Source organism: Notolepis coatsorum (assembly GCF_963971535.1).
Source record: "Notolepis coatsorum genome assembly, chromosome: 18".
In the NCBI taxonomy this organism is placed as follows: Eukaryota; Metazoa; Chordata; class Actinopteri; order Aulopiformes; family Paralepididae; genus Notolepis; species Notolepis coatsorum.
Window position 1 is genome coordinate 19,846,225 of NC_140182.1, and position 23,955 is coordinate 19,870,179.

At 49.7% G+C, this 23,955-nt stretch overlaps 1 protein-coding gene across 1 annotated transcript in view; it reads right to left on the reverse strand.

Moving 5' to 3' along the window:
• The window catches only part of fanca (FA complementation group A), a 104,052-nt gene that overhangs the window by 54,619 nt on the left and 25,478 nt on the right, over nucleotides 1-23,955 (reverse strand). The window contains exons 13-14 of the mRNA XM_084335098.1: nucleotides 7,645-7,778; nucleotides 4,029-4,139 (exon numbers count right to left, since the gene is read on the reverse strand). Of these exons, the coding sequence (XP_084191224.1) occupies nucleotides 4,029-4,139; nucleotides 7,645-7,778 (245 nt within the window). The remainder of the gene's footprint in view (nucleotides 1-4,028; nucleotides 4,140-7,644; nucleotides 7,779-23,955) is intronic.

Sequence of the window (23,955 nt, forward strand, 5' to 3'; positions counted from 1 at the left end):
CACCCCCTCACAAAAAACCCTTCTTTCCCTACACACAAAAAACAACTGTAGCATTTTGAAAACCTCCGGTAGAAATGCTAATGTATAGCGTAAGCTACCCACAAAATGTGAACAGGATTTACAACAAAACAAGTCGCATGCGCTGACCGAGAGTAACGGCTAGGCCGTGGAACGTGTGTGTACGAGTATTACTGCAACTAACACAACAGCATTGTGGGACACATATACTTTGTTTAAGCAACGGAATACCACCAGTTTCTACCTGCATGTGGAGCGTCAGGCTAATAGAACCTCCTACGACTGAGTGTATGTTGCAGACCTTGCTTAATCTCGTAACACAACACGACTCATCTCACAACGTAAAAGTGCAGATTCATATTTACGCAACCCCACCATATGATTTGTTGAAGAAACACACAGTTTGTTTGGCCAAAAACATAGTCCCCCTTATATCGGGGAACTTTTTATTGTATATTTTTGGCACAAAAACACAATCATAAAGGGGCCGGGGAGGGTGTAAAGGAGAGGGGACACAGAGGGAGAAAGTCACTCAGCGGCGTCTGCCACCTCGCGCCGCTCGAGTCTTGCCACCCCGAGGAGCCCCGGAGGGACGGTAGGTAACTGTCTGCTGGTCTCGACGTTCCCTACCGTCTCCTCCGGTCGTGGATGGGCCGGCGGTAGCAGAAGCGCCGTCTCTTCTCCTGGCCTTCTTGGAGGGGCCAGCAGCGGCGGTAGAGGCAGTGGTAGGGACGACGGAGGTAGCTTGACGTCGTGGAAGCCTTCTGACTCCACCGGCAAGGACGAGAGGCGGAAAATGGGGTTGAAGAATGGATCTCTCCTCTGCCATCTCTCTGCACGTTGAGGTCATCAACCGCAGGGCCTTCCCGAACAGACCAGCATCGGAGAGGGTGGCCGTCAGAAGAGGGGCTCTCTTCTTCTCTGGCACACGGGCCTGCTCCAGCCAAAGATGGCGCTGACTCAGGGTGGTCAGGGCGCGCACTTTCCCCATGGCTATGGCCAGCACCTGGGTAAGGTGCAGGACAGCTCCTGCCGCCTGGGTGATCTGATCGCATTTTACCTCGGTCAGATCCAAGGCTGCCCGTCATAATCCCTGATACAAATCTAGCTAGGTGGGCGATGTTAGACGCCGCAGCCAGCGATTGTGTACCAGCGATAAATGACTGGTCACCCCAATATGCCAATCGCCTAGCCGATCTTCCATGGAGGACCGGCTTGCATAAGGGCTCCCACACCACATCCGGACAGAGGAGAGCGGCCATCGGACTATCAAGCCGAGGCACGCCCTCCCTCATACCTTTGACTAACCCCGACACCCGCGTAACTGGTACGTAGGTGGGGGTAAGTCCCATTATGTGAGACACCGCCTGACCCTGACGAACATAGGTCCCCATTGAGGGGGAAAATGGGTAGACAACATCAGCCCCTCTCACCGGGTGACGCTGCCAGAGATGACCTATGAGATCGTCAGGGACAGGAGCAGGCAATGGCAGCGGCGGCGGCTACCGCCATGAGCTCGGGAAACAAAGCCTGCAGTTCCCCCTGCAGACCCTCCTCCACCGAACCCGCATCCCTCACATGCAGCAGGCTGCGACTGGTCAAGGAGCCACAGTCTGATGTGGCCGATAGTAGGGCATCCTGCTGATGAGGCCAAGGTGGTTCCTCGACATCTTCGAACAAGGCGTCCCGCGGAGCCATTTCTCCCCCCTCCGGTGTTTCCTGGACAGGAGGGATACTCTCCTCCACAGGACCTTCAAACAAGAATCCGTCCGACTCTTCCATGAAGTCCTCAGTTTCCATCGGAAATCCAGAGCCGGACGCATCCTCGCTGGTCTCCAGCAAGTCCCCAAACCCAGGCCGTTCGCGCCTGCATGCCACCATCTTGCGACGTGAACGGGCAGACGCGAAAAGTTTGCGTCGCAAATCCTCCGGCTCCAAAACAACCGGCCGTTCACCAACGGGCGATTCCCTGGAACCAGAGGAACCAGAGTCGAGATCAGGCCATCGCCGGAGCGACGGCACCGACTCCTCGGCTCTTCGGAGAGGCAAACTATCCACCGGCTGTCTCCTGGGCTGGGTCGGCAACCACGAAAGTGGCAACAGCCCAGCACCAGAACGCACAACGGAGGCGGGAATGGAGAACCGCTGGTGAAGAGTAGGTCTAGCAGGTCTACTCTCCGAAGAATACATTATGACTTAGCCTTTTCTATCGAATATTTATGAGAGAAGAAAAAAACTAAGCACAATGTAAACTCGTCACAACTCTTTTCAACTTTAACAACACGTCAAGTGGGGTACTACCGAGGCAACTTCCTTGTGGTGAAAAGCGAGAAGGAGGAGAGCAGGTGACCACACACCTGCTTATGAAGGTAAGCTAACGAGGGGTGTGGTCAGACTAATACTGGTATTAAAGGTACATTTGTGGAATTTATTCAGTGCGCGTGCACGTACGCGAGGGAGTGCATGAGTGATGCCGAACGGATCCACTAAATGATACAGAACATGATGTTCAAATGTTTCTGAGATAAGAATAACATGATATTAACCTATTTCTGAGATAAGAATAACATGATGTTCAAATCTTTCTGAGATAAGAATAACATAATATTAACCTGTTTCTGAGATAAGAATAACATGATATTAACCTGTTTCTGAGATAAGAATAACATGATATTAACCTGTTTGTGAGATAAGAATAACATGATATTAACCTGTTTCTGAGATAAGAATAACATGATATTAACCCGTTTCTGAGATAAGAATAACATGATGTTCAAATCTTTCTGAGATAAGAATAACATGATATTAACCTGTTTCTGAGATAAGAATAACATGATATTAACCTGTTTCTGAGATAAGAATAACATGATATTAAACTGTTTCTGAGATAAGAATAACATGATATTAACCTGTTTCTGAGATAAGAATAACATGATATTAACCTGTTTCTGAGATAAGAATAACATGATATTAACCTGTTTCTGAGATAAGAATAACATGATATTAACCTGTTTCTGAGATAAGAATAACATGATATTAAACTGTTACTGAGATAAGAATAACATGATATTAACCTGTTTCTGAGATAAGAATAACATGATGTTAAACTGTTTGAGATAAGAATAACATGATATTAACCTGTTTCTGAGATAAGAATAACATGATGTTAAACTGTTTGAGATAAGAATAACATGATGTTCAAATGTTTCTGAGATAAGAATAACATGATGTTCAAATGTTTCTGAGATAAGAATAACATGATGTTCAAATGTTTCTGAGATAAGAATAACATGATGTTAAACTGTTTGAGATAAGAATAACATGATGTTCAAATGTTTCTGAGATAAGAATAACATGATGTTCAAATGTTTCTGAGATAAGAATAACATGATATTAACCTGTTTCTAAGATAAGAATAACATGATGTTCAAATGTTTCTGAGATAAGAATAACATGATATTAACCTGTTTCTGAGATAAGAATAACATGATGTTAAACTGTTTCTGAGATAAGAATAACATGATGTTCAAATGTTTCTGAGATAAGAATAACATGATATGAAACTGTTTCTGAGATAAGGATAACATGATATTAACCTGTTTCTGAGATAAGAATAACATTATAATAAACTGTTTCTGAGATAAGTACAATATGAGAGAGAGCGAGAAAGAAATATTTTTGTAGAGCTGACAAGACACCTCGTTACCTGGATTGACAGACAAGAGACCGGAGTGAGAAAGACACTATACAAGTGCTGAAGGAGCAGATGAATGAGAAGAACAGCAATGTGTGTCGCTTCACTGATACATTAAACCAGCATCTATTTCACTGTGGTTTCCTCCCAACTGTTTGAATCAATGTAGCTGTATCTTCAACATGAAGCCTGGCACATCCAGTCAGTGAATTGTTACACTCCTAGTCTCCAATCATATCAGAATACTAATGTAATGTACTAAGTCTCAAGTTGCTCCTGGAATCTCTCAGGGATTAAAAGTCTGCAAAATGTTCACCTTGAGGTAGCGCGGGGGGTCAAAGGGCACCAGGTCAGAAAGGAACTTCAGCAGGAACACCAGCGACCTCTTACTGTTCCCATGGTAACCGCTGGCCCCGCCAAACGACATCTAGAAAGATAGATACCGTAGTTATTTTTTGTAATCAGGAGAGAGAGCATAGGGCTGCTGGGCAATATATTGATATTTATCATGTATCATCTATCAGTGTGATGTTGTTGTTGTTGTTGTTTTATCAACTATAAAAAGCAAATATTAATCAGATTTCTCACAAAATGATTCTGAAATATTTCAGATTGTAGAAATTACACTTTCAGCTTGACATCACACTTCCTATTACCATGCAGTCCAATATGACTAAATGTATTGTGATTACCATGTGTTTTTCCACACATACTGTAAGCAGATACCATGATATGTATTTTAAATCAGCCCTACTACAATGAACACTGTGTTATCACATATATCATAAGAAAGAAAGAAAGAAAGAAAGAAAGAAAGAAAGAAAGAAAGAAAGAAAGAAAGAAAGAAAGAAAGAAAGAAAGAAAGAAAGAAAGAAAGAAAGAAAGAAAGAAAGAAAGAAAGTATAAGCTGCCATTGGCCGACTATTTCAGTCAGAATTCTCCTCCCCTTCCGCTGTCTGAGACACTATTTTAGGCGTGTTCGAGATGGGATAGGCGGACGCAGATCTGCGCAGGTTTTACTACGGCCTCGCCTAGCGCGTTGCATGACGGTTAGAATGTTGTCCAACTTGCTCTGAAAATCTGACGAGACGAGGCGCGGAACTCTCGCGGGAGCGAGCCACGCACAGCCTTCAGAGCGAGGCTCCACAGTACCTCTCAGCCGGCTGCTCCCGGCTGGGAAGCGACTTGCTACGGCTCAGAAAAGTTGTCAGTCACCAGCCACGTGACAGCCAGGGAGTTATGAGACGTTTGATTGATTGATTGATTGAAAACTTTATTATGTTATGCGTTATCATCATGATAAACTTCAAGCTGTCAGACACACACACACACACATACACACATGCGTCGTCTGTTTTGCCTCAATACTGTATATATAATTCTGTTTTGCCTCAATATACACAGTATACATATATATATTGATGCAAAACAGAATTATTCAGCAGTGTGTTGTGTGTGCGTGCGGCCAGGAGCGCGCAACAAGATGGTATACATTATGGTATATGAATAGTATATTCCACTATAGCAGTATATGGTGTGCTGTACATTTGAATCTGATCTAATTTTGCACACGGCCATCGCATTATAATGAGCTGGACAGGTGTGTAATGTGTGTGGTGACGTGAAAGCGTATCTGCCATGCGAGACTAGGCGAGAGGCTCTCGTGAAATCTGAAGTGTCCGCCTTTTTATCTCCTCCCCCGGCTTCACTCGGCTACTCTCGTCTACTTTCGAGGCGAACCGAAATCCATCTCGAACACGCCTTTTGTCTCTTAAGGGCACCGTCGCTGCACCCTGGGCTTAGCGCCGCCCAGGATGATTGTGATTGGTTTTTAAAAGAAAAATACAAACAAGCCAGACCAATAATATCTGCGATAATCGACATATTGCAACGAATTTAATCTATGATACTAATACATCACAATATCTGTGTAACTGAAGAAGAAGAAATACCCATAAAAAGGCAAAAAGCAGGAATTATGTATTTATTTACAGAATTTACATGAAAGCGTATCAGATTATTTAGTGTGCATCACAAACTGGTCAATTGTACATGAAACAATGTACAGTACAACAAATTGCATAGTGCCTCTTTAAAACACTGACTGCAATTTTATTATTAACTGTTAATTAAATAAAGTGTATCGATAACATGTCGCAAGAGAAAGTATGACAATACATCGCAGTATCAAAAAATTTGTCCCACCCCTAATTATAGATACATTGGTGATGTGGCTTAGCTTAGCTTAACTTAGTATAAATATATACAGTATATATACTTTTTTAACAATATAGTACAAGTCATCATAACTGATCATCATAAATAAAAGACAGCTTAAAACATATCTCTTTGCTCAGGCATTTCACTGTGGGGTAATGCAGGCAAATATTTGATGCTCTGTTGTGAGGAGAAGATGACTTTTGACCTAAATCTTATCAAAGTTGTTTAACATTCCAGTTAGGTACATCGTGAACATCACCGCCTAGCCAAGGTTGATTCTCCTAACTGGGCCATTTTCATCTGATTGAACAATCTTATCACACTTTTTACTGTGTATTTACATTCTATTTTATAATTTTTAGAAACTTAATCATTTTAAACTATTTTATTATTTGTATTACTGAATGAAACTGTAAACAGCCTATTGGGATGCTAGATCCTAATGTGAAACACTGTGATTTACCATACCTTGCTATGCTCGCTCATGCCTGTATTTTTTACTGTTGTGAAGCACTTTGAACTGCAACCTCTGTATGAAAAGTGCTATACAAATAAAGTTATTATTATTATTATTATTATTATTATTATTATTATTATTATTATTATTATTATTATTATTATTATTATTATTATTATTATTATTATAACTACTGTGTAAAAAAAAAGTAAAAATCAGAACTGCAATATCCATGTGCTGGTCAACGCCCAGGCTGTTGTAGGTCAAGGTTATGGATAGTTTGTCCTATGAATGACTGAATCGTAGTACCTAATAAAAACTGATTTCAAGTGAAGAGGGACTCAACTCTTGAGTTGTGACACATACAGTATAACCCTCTGCACCTGTCTAAAGCCCTATAGGGAGGTGTAGTGGTTACGTCATTGCCGTTTTTCCGTGTTCCACCCTCTGTCCAACGCAATGTATTTCCCCATTGCCCATTTCTAAATCGTCTTGTTTAAAACAAATAAAGCATTAACATTTGCATGGTGTACCTTTCTGTGCATATTCATCTACAATCTATAGCTCAACATGAAAATATTCGCAATTAATCATAAAGAAAAATCGCCACATTTTATTTCAACCAAAAATGCTTAAACAATAATGTTAGTGATAGAAGGGAAGTCATTTTGTGCAAAAATGGAAAGCTTTTCAATTTCCATGCGGCAGAATTGTTACAATAGCCGATAATCCATTTTCCCAATGATAAATCCCTATACGGGTGGAACAACCAGTGATGTCAGACTACACCTCCCTATTGGCATGGGACTAGTATTATGTGGGGGCTCCACGGTAATAGAAAATTACCCCCCATCCTCTATAGTTTATACGTTTTTACTGATGTGTCCCCAGATTTAACTTGACACGCCCATAATTTTTGACTGTTATGGTGAGTGATCGAACATTATTGTTTCAAATGGTACCTAAAACTAATTTATATTGAGATGTATTCTGGGTACTAAACTCATCCGTTCCCATCCACTGCTTTTACTCAACAGTAAAGATTTGACCCATTAGTTTGGGGTCATTGGACAAAGATTATTAAGACAAGATCCATTTCCCTCCATAAGAAAGATTTAACGTGCTTCTACAGTATGTGCCAGAAATGCAGAAAACCAAGTCACTTTGATTTCGGACATGTTACATGTGGATTTTGGCATCAGATCATATGTGATACCAGTGTCAGTAACAGGTGCATCTGTAGTAACAACCCAACCTTGAACCAGTCACTGTAGGAGGGGAAGAAGCCCCGCCCCTCCAGCGCCCCCTGGCGAGCCAAGAGGAAAGCGGTGATCATGCTCTCCAGGTCATAGCTCTCAAATGCTGAGGTGAGCAGTCTGGACAGCAGCTCTGAGGAGGAGAGAGCGAGAGAAGAACTCATTTGTACAACGTAACACAGTAGAACCTCGTTTAACCAAACCTCAGAGTTATGAACTGATCGGTTTCAACGAACTGGCTAGATATTGTGTTTATTTCCTCCATGCCAAGCGCACCTACTTCTGTTGCACATCTAACCATATACATCACATATACAGTAAACACATTCTGAGGTCATGTGCTAAATAGGGCTAATGTGGGAGCTAATTGAGTACCTCACATAAAGAACCATAGAACAATTTTTTTTTATCTACTTTTTCTCCCCATTTTCTATTTTTCTCCCATCCCAATTTCGTATTGTCCAATTCTACCCTCCCGTCTCGAACGTTGTTAGACCATGCCTCCCACTGGGCGGCTGCAATGTGGACCAAGCCTTGCATCACGTGTCCCCTCCGGTACACGAGGAGGCAGCTGTCGCATCTTTTCACCTGCACAGTGCGATCTCTCAGCGGCGAGGAGTAACGTGTGGGAGGCTCACGCTGCCCCTGTTGCTTCCTGATTCTGCTGTACAGGCGCACCAACCGACCTGTAGGAGTCGCTGTCCACAACGTCCGATCCCCACCCACCAGCTTTCCCACCCTCTACCACTGCCAATTGTATTAGTATGAAAGACCAGCCAAGCCGGAAGCAACACCGAAGGCTGGGCTCGAACCCAGCATCTCCTGCGTTAGTGGCGAGCGCCTTGCCCACTGCACCACTTAGCCGCCCTAGAAGAACCATAGAACTCCAGTTTTCAGAGGAACAATGTTTTCAAACTTTATTATCTAAAAGATGGAAAGTTAGAGTGTTGTGTTCATTCATATTTAAAGACAGTAGAGGTTGAGCATTTTCTTGTGATAAATCACATTCACACTCCCAGGTGATTTGGATCGACTTTAGAACTGCAAATACATGGGCTGTCCAAACTAAATACATAACTCTACTTTCAACCCTCTGAACCCTACTGGTTAACATAACTCTACTTTCAACCCTCTGAACCCTACTGGTTAACATAACTCTACTTTCAACCCTCTGAACCCTACTGGTTAACATAACTCTACTTTCAACCCTCTGAAACCTACTGGTTAACATAACTCTACTTTCAACCCTCTGAAACCTACTGGTTAACATAACTCTACTTTCAACCCTCTGAACCCTACTGGTTAACATAACTCTACTTTCAACCCTCTAAAACCTACTGGTTAACATAACTCTACTTTCAACCCTGTGAAACCTACTGGTTAACATAACTCTACTTTCAACCCTCTGAACCCTACTGGTTAACATAACTCTACTTTCAACCCTCTGAAACCTACTACTGGTTAATATAACTCTACTTTGAACCCTCTGAAACCTACTGGTTAACATGACTCTACTTTCAACCCTCTGAACTCTACTGGTTAACATGAGTCTACTTTCAACCCTCTGAAACCTACTTGTTGTGAAGGATCAGATTAAACCGAATATATATATTTATTTATGGATATATATTTAATAGTATTTGTATATCGTTTGATATCCCCTGTATATTCCTTGTACAATGTGCACTGAATATCCCTTTGGTCTACTAACAGCCCATGGTAGTTTCATTCTACCATTGGACGAGAGCCTGGCGCCAGCAGCCATGCCCCTTGGTTCAAGTTCAATCGTGCCGACAAGCATGTCGTTGCAGGCCCGGTTCCGCGTGGGAGTACGTCTGGCGAGGTGCGAATGGTGCCGTTTGTTCGCAGCGCATATGTGTGTGGCGCAGGTGGAGTGGAACTTTCTTTTGGTCCATTGGTCTTTTGCCCTCCGGCCTAGTGGCAGACGTGAGGCCTCACCCACGACGCACGTGTGGTGTAGTGGGGCCTACTTGGCCTCAGAATGGGCATTGAGACATCGTGTGGATTGGTGGTTGAGTTGTCATGGTTTGGCACTGTACCGTCGAGTTGGACGTGTTTCTATTGAGTTAATGGTGGTCTGTTGTGTATGGTGCATCGTTCGGTTGGAGTTGTGGGGTGAGCGGTACCCCCATCGTTCCTGACGTTATCTGGAGTCTTGACCAGGCTGGGCGGACCACGTGTGGTGCTTGCATCCGAGGAGCTCCGGGCCAGGACGAGTGGACCTGTACATTGGATTGCTTTACCCGGATGACGGCGAGCCTTCCACGGCTTGGGTTGTCTACATGCTTTGGGTGCTTTGATTATGCCATGGATAACGGCCAACACTGCTGAGTGTTGGAACTACCCCCCGGAGAGGAGTCTAGGTGAGACGGCGCTCTACCCCGAGTGAGGTCGCCTCACGTCTCTTCGTTGTGGACCGGCAGCTACCGTCCACCAGAGGGTCCAGCTGTATTCATCTGTGGACCGAGGTTCTGTGGGCACCGTGTTCAGCACTCTGAATTCTCCCAAGAAATCGTCGGCCAGATGGGATACCGCCAGCGGCTCTTCTAACCCCCCCCCCCTACTGTCTTACAACCAGCGGGACCCCCCTTTAGTGTATCCAGCTATAATCATTTAAGTACCATCGCTATAGTTCCCTAAAGAACCAGGTTGTATATTTGCTCCCTGCGTAACCAGAGATTGGACATTCAATGTTGATTTACCTACGAATACTCATTTGCCTTACAAGTGCATTTCAAATCATAAATGTCATTAAGTGAACGTTGTATATACCCTTTGCTATATAAAATATTCGATTTATACATTTGTGTGGACTTCGTTTCATCAGGTGGGAAAGTGTTCATCATATCTATATCATGTACTGGATGGCCAGAAGTTAAAGTACAAGCGGTAGTGGTTTAATAATACCATACTTATCAATACAGTCAGGGAATTGTACCCCTCAGTTACAATTGGTCCTTCGAGCCGGAGGGTAACTAGTGTAATATTAATATAGTGTTATTAATATTGAAATGGCCTATGATGAACACTCCACGAAACGGTCCTCCTAACGTAGAACGCCCGCAGCGCAGACGACAGCCACCTCAGTACTTAGAGGACTACGCTGTCAGTCAACTACCTAGCCTTCGACAAACGGTAAACGCGGTAAAAGTAGAAAGTAAAATTATGTCCGACCTTAACGACCAGGTTTCCCCGACCACAGAGGCCCTAGTGGGTTCTAATGTAACTGACCAAGCTCACGGTGGGGACCAGGAGGGAGCTGACATGCCTTTACCCCCCGCCAATACCGAAGAAGTAGTCCCCCACCAGCCCCGGGAGGAAGACAACCCTACAGAGAGAGAACTCTGCACGGAAGAAGAGGAGGAGAGCGCCGAGGAAATAGAGCTCCAGGACTCCCCAACGAGCGGCTCACCCAGGAGCGGCTCACCTCTACAACCGTCTTCCCCCAGCGAAGCGGAGAGGATGCTACAACAGGCGTTCCTCGTCAGCCTGACAGCCTCTACCGAACGCGATCGACTTCAGGGTGAACGCGATCGACTTCAGGGCGAACACGATCGACTCCAAGCACAGATGCTTATCGAGCGCGAACAACTCCAAGCGCAGCAACGGAGCGAAGAAGAGCGCATACGCCTGGAGATGAGACGCCTTCAGACGGAAGAGAATATGGCAAGAGACCGGGCCGACGCACAGCGCGCCGCTGCCCAAAGAGAAGCAGATCTCACCAAGCGCGAAGCCGAGCGCGACAAGTTACAAGCGCAACTAATGGAGCAGCTGATCCTCAAGGCAACACCCTCTCCCTCCGCCAGGGGTTCAAGGAACTCGTCGAGACAACAGTCAAGGGCAGCGTCTCCTAACCGAGCAAGCGACCCTGAACTTGACCAACAGACCAAGCCTATACCCCCCGCAGACCCCCTTCCCAGACCGGTCCAAGCGAGACCCAGCTACAAGGAAGGAGCGGCATACACTGCGGAGAAGCTAAATAAACGACTACAGGATCTAGAGGACCTGATAGAAGAAGAAGAGGGAGAGGAGGAGAACCAAGCCCGACGACAGCACAGTACTCCACCGGACCAGGAGGTCCAGTACAGCCCAGGCTATACCCCCGCGGCGCTGCGCTACAGACCCCCGACTCTATTCACGGGTGAGCACGACGCACGACCAGCCCCGAGGAATAGCACCTGGACCAGCGGGCCATGGTACCCTGTCGGTACCAGCCCACAGAGAGGCGCAAGAGGAGACTCGCCTAGGAGGTCTCTCCCCCAACGCTCGCCGATGTATCAGCCATCCACGGCGTCATACATTGCCACGCCGACGTTTCCAGACTTCACCTATGAGAATCGAGCACAGTACACGGAGCTCCGGATGTGCTTAGAGACAATGATGGTGGACGTCGTTGATGAACGTCACAAGTATGCAATATTACTGAAGCACCTGAAAGTACCGCGAGCGCACAATATAGCGCTAGCCTATGCCACCTCTACGACCCCATACACCGCGGCTCTAGCAGCGCTGGACCAGAGATATGGACGTATATGGGATTACGTAATCCAAGAGATAAGGCATATTGATCGCCTACCCCCAGCAACAGACAATCGCTCATTAGACGACCTGTCAATCAAAGTGCAGTCCCTGGTAGGGATGCTGGGAGCGCAACGGGAAAAGGGCATGCATGAGCTATACGCCAACTCTAACGTCGAGAGGATTTTAGAGAAGCTGCCACCCGCAAGACAAGAGCGTTTTAGGCGGCAGAGAGACCACCGTGATCCTAACGGTCCCGAACCATCCCTCCTCGATCTAGCCGACTTCCTGGCGAGAGAAGTCAGCAGCTTACGACTGGATACGTTCGTGCGGAGCACGCCAAGCTCCAGAGAGGGACCCAGGAGAATAAACGATGGAAGAAGATCGGTGACTGTCATGCACCAATCAGAGTCAGTACCGAGCAGTAAGAGCCACAGTACCCCCTCGAGAAAGGAGAAGTGGAAGATGGTGTGCCCCTACTGTGAGAAGGAACACTGGCTGTCACAATGTGACCTGTTCACAAAGATGAATGCAGAAGAAGTGAGTCAATGGATAAAGTCCAACAGGCGCTGTTACCGATGTGCGCGCAGTCACCTGGCAGCCGAATGCCGCCTAAAGAAAAGGTGCAGTCGGTGTGACGGAGCCCATCTAGATATACTACACGACAGTAACAGGAGAAGGCCTGCACCTGCACCATCGAGCGGCACCAGGGCAAGTGTCATGTACATTGACCCCGCCAGCAGCAGCGGCGCCCAAGTGCTCTTAAAGGTAGTCCGTGTGACATTGAGCTACCAAGATAAAGTCATGGACACTTACGCCGTCCTTGATGACGGGTCAGAGAAGACCCTTCTGCTCGCGTCCGCTGCGGCCCAGCTGGGACTGCGGGGGAGCGAGAACCAAATGACGATTCGGACAATAAGAAGAGATTTAAAGACGATAAAAGGCGAGAATGTCTCCTTCACCATCGCAGCAAGCGGGCAGCCAGAGCGACGGTATAGGATTACAAATGCTTTCACCAGCCAAGAAATAGGACTATCGCAGTACACCTACCCCATCGCCAAGCTGATGGATAAATATGTGCACCTGCGTCAACTACCTATCCCGCTCATAGACGGCGCCACCCCGACCCTGCTGATAGGCTCCGACCATGCAGAACTCATAGTCCCGATTGACCGGGTCCATACAGGACCCCGAGGCTGTCCTGCAGCAGTCGAGACCCGCCTGGGGTGGACACTACAAGGCCCCCTCGCTAAATCTCTCAACCGAACAGCAGCCACTAGCTGCCTCCACTCCAGAACGACAGAAGAAGACACCACTCTCCTGCAGCATGTCGAGAGGCTATGGACACTAGAGACAATGCCCTTTAGGAACGAAAAGAAAGACATTCGTTCTAAAGAAGACATTTACGCCATCAACCTACTCGAGCAAGGGACAAAGAGAGTCACAGTCGGCGGAGTGATGAGATACGCAACTCCACTCCTGAGGCGAGAGGGAATGCCCACCTTTCACGCAAAGAAAGGCGCCACGGAGCGGTATCTATTGAACACAGAGCGGCGCCTAGCCAAAGACCCCGCTCAAGAGAGTGTGTACCACGCTGAGATTGAGAAGCTAATCACAGCGGGACACGTGACAAAGATTGACATTAAAGAGGCCGATCAGACGACCGAATCATGGTACGTGCCGCACCACAAGGTCCACCACAACGGCAAGGATCGCATTGTGTTTAACTGCAGCTACCAGATCGGATCCCAAAATCTGAATAAAGAGCTCTTGCCCGGCCCCACACTCGGCCCCTCTCTACTAGGCGTGCTACTACGCTTCCGCCAGGACAAGGTGGCTATCAGCGGGGATATCAAAGGGATGTTCCTGCAGGTGAGACTAGTGGAGGAGGACAAGCCCCTGCTGCGGTTCCTATGGAGAGAGAGGATCGGAGATGAGAACCCAGCCATCTACCAGTGGGAAGTACTCCCCTTCGGAACCACATGCAGCCCATGCTGTGCTACATTTGCACTACAGAAACACGTCGCAGAGGACCCAGCAGCAGATGAAGAGGTCCGACACAGTGTGAAGAACAGTTTCTACGTGGACAACTGTTTACAAAGCGTTTCGACTCAAGAAGAAGCCGAGGCTCTCCTAATCAAGCTACGCGCCTCCCTGATCAAAGGCGTCTTTGATCTCAGGCAGTGGGCCAGCAGTGACCCGCACGTATTGCGCAGCCTCTCCCCCGCGGACAAGGCTGCCAGCAGCGAGACCTGGATGGCGACCATCCCAGGAGAAGCCCAAGAAATGACACTAGGACTAGTCTGGCGCTTCAAAACAGACTCGCTCCACTATAGACACAAACCCCTGACTCCAGAGCAGGGAAGGTCGACGGCGATACCGACCACCAGACGGAGTGTGTACAGAACACTCGCCAGACAATATGACCCGTTGGGATGTATTCTACCTTACACCACCAGGGCAAAGATGATTGTACGAGCACTATGGGACAAGGACCAGGGCTGGGACGACCCAATACCCGCACACCTTGCCTCCACATGGAGAGAGTGGGAGACGGAACTCCGCTCACTCCCAGGCGTCAATATACGCCGCAGCTACTTCCCCCCCACAGTGAGGCCAGAGACATGCAAGATGGATCTACACGTCTTCAGTGACGCCTCCGAAGTAGCCTATGGATCGGTGGCCTACTTGCGTGCCCAAGAGAAGGGAGGAGAGATACACACTGCTTTCATCCTGGCTCGCTCAAGAATAGCCCCACGAAAGCAACAATCTATCCCGCGTCTAGAGCTCTGCGCAGCCCTAGCAGGAGCGCATCTAGCCACGTTAATCCAACGTGAACTCACCATTCCGGTGCACAGAACAATCTTGTGGTCAGATTCCACGACAGTACTAACATGGATCAAGTCTGATTCATGCAGATACAAAGTCTTCGTGGGAGTCAGAGTCACCAAGATTCAAGAGTTAACAGAAGCAGCAAGCTGGCGGTATGTGGACACCAAACACAACCCAGCTGACGTCATCACCCGGGGAATGTCCCTGGATGACCTCACCCGTCGCAACATCTACAGTGACGGACCAGAATTCCTCAAGCTCCCGGAAGAAGAGTGGCCTACGCCCACCCCACGGGAAGCAAGTAAAGAGGAGGCTGAGAACAAGAAACCTATGTTCTGTGGACTGAGCACAGTCGCCTCCACAGACCCCAACATAGATGACTGCATTACCCTACAGAGTGCGCAGCTAAAGACATTCCTGTGGCACCACCCAGAGATTCAGTCCACCACTGACATTTCAGCAGCTGACTACGAAGAAGCAGAACTTCTTCTACTACAACGAGCCCAGAGAGACTCGTTCCCCGATGAGCTAGACTGTCTACAGGGAGGAAAGCCCATCAGACAGCAGACTGCTCCATCTGGCACCCGAGAGCGACGCCCATAATCTCATCAGAGTGGGTGGTCGCCTGCGGAGAGCCCCCGATCTACCGGATGACATTAAGTACCCGATAGTCTTGAACAGCCGACACAAGGTCACAGAGCTGATCATAAAGAAATACGACGAGGATGTACACCACGCCGGAGCAGAGAGAGTCTTCGCGGAGATCAGACGTCGCTATTGGATACTTCAAGGAAGAGAAGCGGTGCGACGCTTCCAGCGAACCTGTCTAGACTGCCGAAAGTGGCGCGCGCAGCCCAGCATACCCCGGATGGCTGACCTGCCTCCCTGTCGCCTCCGACTCGGCGACAAGCCATTCCACTCCACAGGCATGGACTGTTTTGGCCCGTTGTATATAAAGAGGGGAAGAGGAACCGAGAAGCGGTGGGGTATTGTATTCAAATGCATGACCACCAGAGCGATCCATATCGAACTCCTTCCGACCATGAGCACAGACTCATTCCTTATGGCCTTCCGAAGATTCACATCACGGAAAGGAAAACCGTCTACATTGTTGTCTGATCACGGGACAAACTTCAAAGGCGGAGAAAGAGAGCTGAGAGAGAGCTTCCAAGCTATGGGCCCAGAACTTAAGACCCACCTCGCTCCATCCCAGATTGACTTCCAGTTTAATCCCCCGAACGCACCCCACTTCGGTGGAACCTGGGAACGAGAAGTACGTTCTATAAAGACAGCCCTGTACGCCGTGCTTGGGGCCCAGACTGTGGCGGAAGAAGTCCTAATGACAGTCCTCACGGAGATCGAGGGAGTATTGAACTCCAAGCCCCTCGGCTACGTCTCCAGTGATGTAGCAGATGTCGACCCAGTCACCCCCAACACACTCTTAATGGGGCGGCTGGACCCCGCGCTACCCCAGACAATGTACAGGCCTGAAGAAGCGAACGGCCGAAGAATGTGGAGGTACAGTCAAGTGCTAGCTGACAAGTTTTGGAACAGCTTCCTACTCCACTACCTACCGTCTCTACAGACCCGCCAGAAGTGGGTAAAAGAGAGAGACAATTTGACAGAAGGAACAGTCGTCATGATTATCGACCAGTCACTACCCAGAGCTATGTGGCCGGCTGGCCGCGTAAGCAAAGTGATCACCGGTGCCGATGGCAAGGTCCGAGCAGCTGAAGTGCTCGTCCAAGGGCGAACTTACACACGACCCGTGGCGAGGCTAATAGAACTGCCCAGACTCCCAGACACTATCGATGACGACCATGACCCCATGACTTTGTGAGTTGACTGACCCTTACAGCGGACCTTGAGTGGTAGACAGGGCGGTTAATCTGTCTCTGCTTAGCTAATTAGGTGGGACTAATTAGGGGGCGGCTGTTGTGAAGGATCAGATTAAACCGAATATATATATTTATTTATGGATATATATTTAATAGTATTTGTATATCGTTTGATATCCCCTGTGTGCTGAAGGGTCTGCAATTAGGTAAAATTAGACCTAAAATAATCCCCCTTTAAGTTAATCTGTGGGAGTTAAGTTATTATTTACCACATAATGTTACACTGCTGCCTATTGATTGCATCTCAGGTTATATGACGGTGCTGCCATCTAGTGGGCCAGAGGTGGTTTAGTGTCCCCTCGTATCTGCGTCACTTCCTCTCTATGAGCTTATTGACGTTGAACTTGACCGGACCAATGGAAGAGAGCGGACGTACACACGGCGTTGCTCTCGTTAACGTTATAGTTTGACGGTGACCAAGTATGTAACGTGGCTTACCAAGCGGACATTATACCACCAAGAGAGAGTGAGTTTTAGTACCCAGCTAATTTGATGTTTAGTAAACGTCTGGGATTAGCATATTACAGCAGACTATAGTATTCCCCATCTATCGTTACCAGTTAGCCGAAGCTAGCTAGCTTCGGCTCATGCTTCGATAGCTGCTCTGTACTGGACATATCAGTCGATATATAACACAGACCAGAGAACATTTAGATAAGGTCTGTGTCGCTGTAAAGGGACACAACTAGTCCTACGAAGTAGCCATAGCAGTAACCTGTGGTACAGAGGGGACCAGCGTGTCTGCAGCAGCTGTCGGCGTGCGCCGTGCAGCACCACGGAGCGGAGCGAGACACTCGGACCACCACAGCGGAGCATCTGGTCTGCAGGAGCAGACTAGTGGCGCCTATTGGACCGGGCAGCGTCTTCCCGCCCTCATCAACACGCAGCGGTCTACTACTCCTCATCACCTCCATCTCTCTCATCCTGCAGAGGGAATTGTTCTTCTGTCACAGTGGTAACCGCGGCAACGTTTGGCCAGAACACTTTATTATAACTATTTGGGCGCCCATCTAAATTTAGTAATAGTATTTAATCAGGCTTTGTGTAATGTGATAACAATATTTTTTTATGTATCTTTTTCCCCTTTTTTGCTTATATAAAAGCATTATGTTTCAAACAGTTTCCTCGCTCTTTCTAGTTTAGGTGACTCCATTTTAAGTTATTCACTCAGTTGTGTATTTGGTACAATTAGTTTAAGAGTTAAGGCATCCTACCACACCCCCTAAGGTGATAATTATATACAGTCCTCTAAGCTCCCGCACAATTTGGTCACTTCGAGCCGGATTTAAACCAGATAGGATGTCACAAAAGAGCGAGGTAGGTTCAAAGGGCCCCCCCCCCCCCCTTCCCTGAAGGGAAGACACGTGCTCCTAGGGAGCGTAGATTACCCTCCCGACTAGATGACTGTGTCCTGGGTACACCCAGTAGCCCTAGTTCGGAGAGCAATCAGCATATGCTAAACACATCAGCTGACCGGACAGTAGGGGACTTTACAACCCAGACGGCAGGCACACCCCAGTTAGTAGAGGGTGCTGCTGCCACACCACAGTTAGATCAGACGGCAGGCACACCCCAGCTAGTAGAGGGTGCTGCTGCCACACCGCAGTTAGATCAGACTCTGAGAACAGAGTCAGACCCGACTGACACCCCCCAGCGGCCTGAAGAGAAGAAGAGACACCAGGAGGCAGTCTCGTGTAGTAAAGACATAACTACCTTCTTGCCACTGGATACCGCCAACCAAGATGAGTATGATGAGCAAGATGAGTCTGAAGAAGAAGAGGAGAGTGACTCAGCTGAAAACGACTCGCAACCTGGAGAGGATATCAATCCCCCAGACAGAGTGGAGCTACGCGGCAGGCAGGACTTCAATCACTTCCAACCGGGAGAGTTCTTCCTAGACACTCGCAGAACTAGTAGGCCCCCCAGCAGAGCACAAAGCAGAGGGAGCGTTACAAGCCAAACAGAATTCATGTTCCAATGCATGCAACAACAACGCGAAGATGCGCTCGCAAGAGAGGCTCAACGACGCCAAGATGCGCTCGACAGAGAGAGAAGAGCCGCGGAAGCACTGGAGCGGGAGCGCGATAGAGCGGCAGCCCAGGCCTTGGAGTACACCCGGCTCGCTACCGCCCAACTGCAATCGGCCTCTGCCTCCAGGCAATCATCAAGAGCATCCACTAGGAATAACTCACCCCAGCGCCGCCAGCCTGAAAGGGAGGAGCACCCGGCTACGTATCCCCGACCCCGAAGAAGGGACAAGGCCGACTCCGAAGACCTGGAAAGGCGACTGGCTCGTCTGCAGGAGGAATATACGGCACCAGGAGAGGTGCCACCCCGCTCTCAATGTGAGCGGCTACCCGCCACACACAGAGCAACCTCCAGATCCCATCAACATTGGCCCGTAACTGCACCGGCCCCTAGGTACGACCCGCTCCCACAGCGCCCACCAGGGAGCGCCATCCCATTCTTCAAAGACAATTCTAGAAGTCAGTACCATGACATGAGGATGTGTCTGGAGTTCCTCCTGGGCGCCGCCAACCACAGCGAGCAACAGAAGTTCCTCGAGCTGTCTATGCACTGTACGCTGCCTGCGGCCAAGCTCATATGCACTGCCAACGCATACTCCCCCACCCCCTATACTTCGTCTCTCCAGGCCCTGGACGAGCGCTGGGGACGCCCGTGGGACCACATAGTGGAGGAGATCCACGAGCTGGGAGAAATGGCAGACATAAAGGACGACCACGCCCTGGACGCATACTCCTTGAAGGTACAGGCTCTGGTGAGCCTCCTGACGTTCCAAGGAGCCGCCGGCCGCACTGAGCTCTATGCAGGCTCCAACGTAGAACGCTTCGTCAGGAAGCTTCCAAAGGAAAGGGAAGAGAGGTTCCGACGGGAACACGAGCGTCTCCACCCCCAACAGCCACTGTCTACCCTGATGGAGCTCTCAGAGTTCCTGAAGTCGGAGATGAGGCACATCCGCCTCCCCAAGCAGGAAGAGCCGAGAGGCAATGGACGCAGTGGACGAGACAAGTCAGACCGAACAGGGCGGCCCGTTAGGGTGCTGACCACCGTACATGAAACCACATCAAAGGAGCACCAAGGGCCCCCGAAAGGCCAACGAGGCTTCTCCTCCCAGAAGAAAGGAGAGAAGAAGACTCCGCCGCCATGCCAGTGCTGCACAGAGGTCCACTGGCTAGACAACTGTCCCGTGTTCAAGGAGAAGACTACAGAGGAAAAGAAACAGTGGATAATAGAGAATAAGCGGTGCTGGAAGTGCGCCCGTGAGCACCGAGCAAAGGACTGCACCCTCAAGGGACCCTGCAGACAGAGCGGGTGCGGGAAGATCCACCTCACGGCCCTCCACGACCTCAACAATAGAGACGACAAGGCTAAGCCTTATGTGGCGGAAGTCCGTGATGAGCCCTCTAGAGAGCTACGCAACTACTACGTGGGCCCCGTGAGAGGCAGCACTCCCCGCGTGCTGTTGAAGATTGTGCCGGTGGTCCTGCGGAACCGCGACAAGACTCTGGAGACCTACGCGGTTATTGACGATGGCTCGGAGCGCACGCTGCTGATGCGTGAGGCTGCCATCGCCCTTGGACTCGTGGGCGACGCAGAGGAGCTGGATCTCCTCACCATCCAACCAGGGCGCACCACTATTCGAGGAGAAAGTGTGGCCCTCACCCTCACACCGGCCGGACGGCCGAAGGAAGTCTTCAAAGTGAGCCGCGTATTCACAGCTGCCGGGTTGTGCCTCTCCAGTTACGGCTACCCGATGGAGTCCCTCATGAAGAGGTACCCACATCTCCGTAATCTGGGGATCAACGCTGCAATGGAGGTGAAGCCCACCCTCCTGCTCGGCTCCGATAATGTGAACCTCACTTTACCCAAGCACATCATCCCGGGTCCACCCGGATGTCCCGTCGCCCTGGAGACTCCGCTAGGCTGGACCCTGCAGGGCCCCATCAGTCTAAGAAATCTGAACGCCCGTCAGACCCACTGCCTCTTCATTGGAGCGGGGCATGAAGACGAGGCATTGCTGGAGAATGTTCAGAGGTTATGGCAGCTGGACATTGCTCCATACAAAAACGAGAAGATACACACTCGCTCCAAAGAAGATAAGGCGGCGATGGATCTTCTCCAAGCCAAGACCAAGCGTGTCTGCGTGCGCGGTGTCCTCAGATATACGCCACACCGCTCTTGAGAAGAGAGCCCATGCCGACCTTCAAGGTTCCCCCAGGAGTAGCGAAGCCGTGTCTGCTTAGCACTGAAAGAAGACTCAGCAGAGACCCCGAGACGGCTGCCGCCTACGCCACAGAAATGAGCAAGCTCATAGAGTCTGGACTAGTCAGGAGGCTGAAGCCTGAGGAGGCGGAAAGGAGTACCGAGTCATGGTACCTTCCACACCATAACGTTAAACACAACAGAAAGAACAGAGTGGTCTTTAATTGCAGCTTTCAAGTGCGCCAGCAGAACCTCAACCGCTATCTCCTGCCCGGTCCGACTCTGACCCCTCCTCTCCTCGGAGTCATGGTGCGCTTCCGACGACAGAAGACCGCCATCAGTGGCGACATCAAACGCATGTTCCATCAGGTGTGTTTGCTCGACGAAGATAAGCCACTCATGAGGTTCTTGTGGAGAGAAAACCCAGACGACCCGGAACCGTCCATCTATCAGTGGGAGGTGCTGCCCTTCGGGACGACCTGCAGCCCGTGTTGCGCCACCTACGCCCTGCAGCTTCATGTCGACGACGGCGCCGCACCCCCCGGAGTCTCCGATGCTGTCCACCACAGTTTCTATGTGGACAACTGCCTCCACAGCGTGGAGACCGCGGAAGAGGCCTACAAGCTGGTGCATGACATACGCACCTTCCTGGCCACCGCTGGCTTTGAGGTCCGCCAGTGGGCCACCAACAACCCTGAGGTCGTCCGAGACCTCCCAGACGAAGCGAAGGCTGACAGCAGCGAGACCTGGCTCTCCCAGTCAAGTGAGGACGCCCATGAAATGACTCTGGGTCTCCTCTGGCGTTTCAAGTCTGACACCCTGTGTTACCGGCAAAAGAAAATCGAGACTCGCCATTACGTAACCAGGAGGTCGATCTACAGTACTCTGGCGAGTCAATATGACCCGTTGGGTTACATCAACCCCTACACGACTCGTGCCAAGGCTCTGGTCAGCGAGCTGTGGACTGAGGCGAAGGGATGGGATGACCCCCTACCAGAGACACTCGGGGCGAAGTGGAAGAAGTGGGAAGAAGAGCTCCCCACCCTCCAACAGATCGAGTTTCCCAGGAGCTACTTTCCCTCGAGCGTCAGTCTGACCGGCAGCCAGCTCTCCCTTCATGTATTCTGTGACGCGTCTGAGAAGGCATATGGTGCAGTAGCGTACCTGCGCGCGGTGGAGCCCGACGACACAGTCCACGTCTCCTTCATTCTTGCACGCTCAAGAGTTGCACCCAAGAAGCAGCAATCCATTCCCCGGCTGGAGCTCTGCGCAGCTCTAAGTGGAGCCCAGTTGGGAAAGATGCTGAAGGAAGAGCTGCACCTCCCCCTTCACGCGGTGTCGATGTGGTCTGACTCCACAACAGTCATCCAGTGGATCCAGTCGACTTCGTGCAGATATAAAGTATTCGTAGGAACAAGGGTGACAGAGATCCAAGAGCTTGTGGGGATCAGCTGCTGGCGATACGTTTCGACAGATGTTAACCCGGCGGACGTGATCACCAGAGGTGCGACCCTCGAGGAATTGGCACGTCCCAACCTCTACCACCGTGGACCCGACTACCTACGCAAGCCAGAAGAAGACTGGCCTTCTCCTCCGAACTTGGAGAACGCAGAGGTGGAGGTGGAACTTAAGAAGTCCATCTTCTGCGGCCTCACTGGACTCCAAGACCCTTCAAATACTGACGGTCCCAAGGTTGAGGATTGCCAGACCCTAGAAGAGCTCCAAGTACGTACCTTCCACCACCGGAACCCCGGTCCCGGAGACCCGACCCCTCTCAGCGCCGACGACTACGCCGCAGCTGAGATCATGTTGCTGCAGAGGGTGCAGCGGGAGGTCTTCCAGATCGAGATGGCGTGCTTGGGACGGAAGATGGAGCTACCAAGAGACAGCAAGCTGAGGCTACTGGCCCCCGAACTGGACGAGAAAGACCTCATACGTGTCGGAGGCCGCCTACGACGGGCTCAGGGCCTCACTGAGGACAGCAAACACCCCATCCTACTCCCCTCGAAGCATCCGGTGACTAACTTGGTGATTCGTCACTATGACACCAAATTGTATCACCCTGGAGCGGAGCGGCTCTTCGCGGAGCTCAGGAGAAGGTTCTGGATACTTCGCGGCCGGGAGGCTGTGCGGCGTTACCAACGGTCATGCACAGACTGCCAGAAGCTCAGAGCCCAACCCATCATGCCACGAATGGCTGACCTCCCATCCTGCCGCCTCCGTCTCCAAGAAGCGCCCTTCCACAACACGGGCATGGACTGCTTCGGGCCCTTCACCATCAAGGCGGAGATCGGGAGAGCAACTGCTAAGAGATGGGGAATCATCTTCAAGTGCCTCACCACGAGAGCCGTCCATCTCGAGGTGCTGGCTGAAATGACAACAGACAGCTTCCTCCAGTCATTCCGTCGATTTACTGGAAGGAGAGGGCGACCCCATACCTTATGGTCTGATCACGGGACGAATTTCAAGGGAGGAGAAGCTGAACTCATCAAGAGTTACCACCAGATGAGTGAGGAGTTGAGGGACGAGCTGGCCTCCCAACAGGTCACCTTCTCCTACAACCCTCCAAATGCACCCCACTTCGGTGGAACGTGGGAGAGAGAGGTCAAGTCAGTAAAGGCTGCTCTAGCAGCCGCGCTCAGAGGACAGGTTCCGAAGGCAGAGGTCTTCAACACCGTGCTGGTGGAGATTGAAGCCATTCTGAATTCCAAGCCACTGGGGTACGTCAGTAGCGACGCGGCCGATCTCGACCCCATAACACCCAACAGCCTTTTGATGGGGCGGCGAGACGCGGCCCTTCCCTTTGCGGTCTACGCC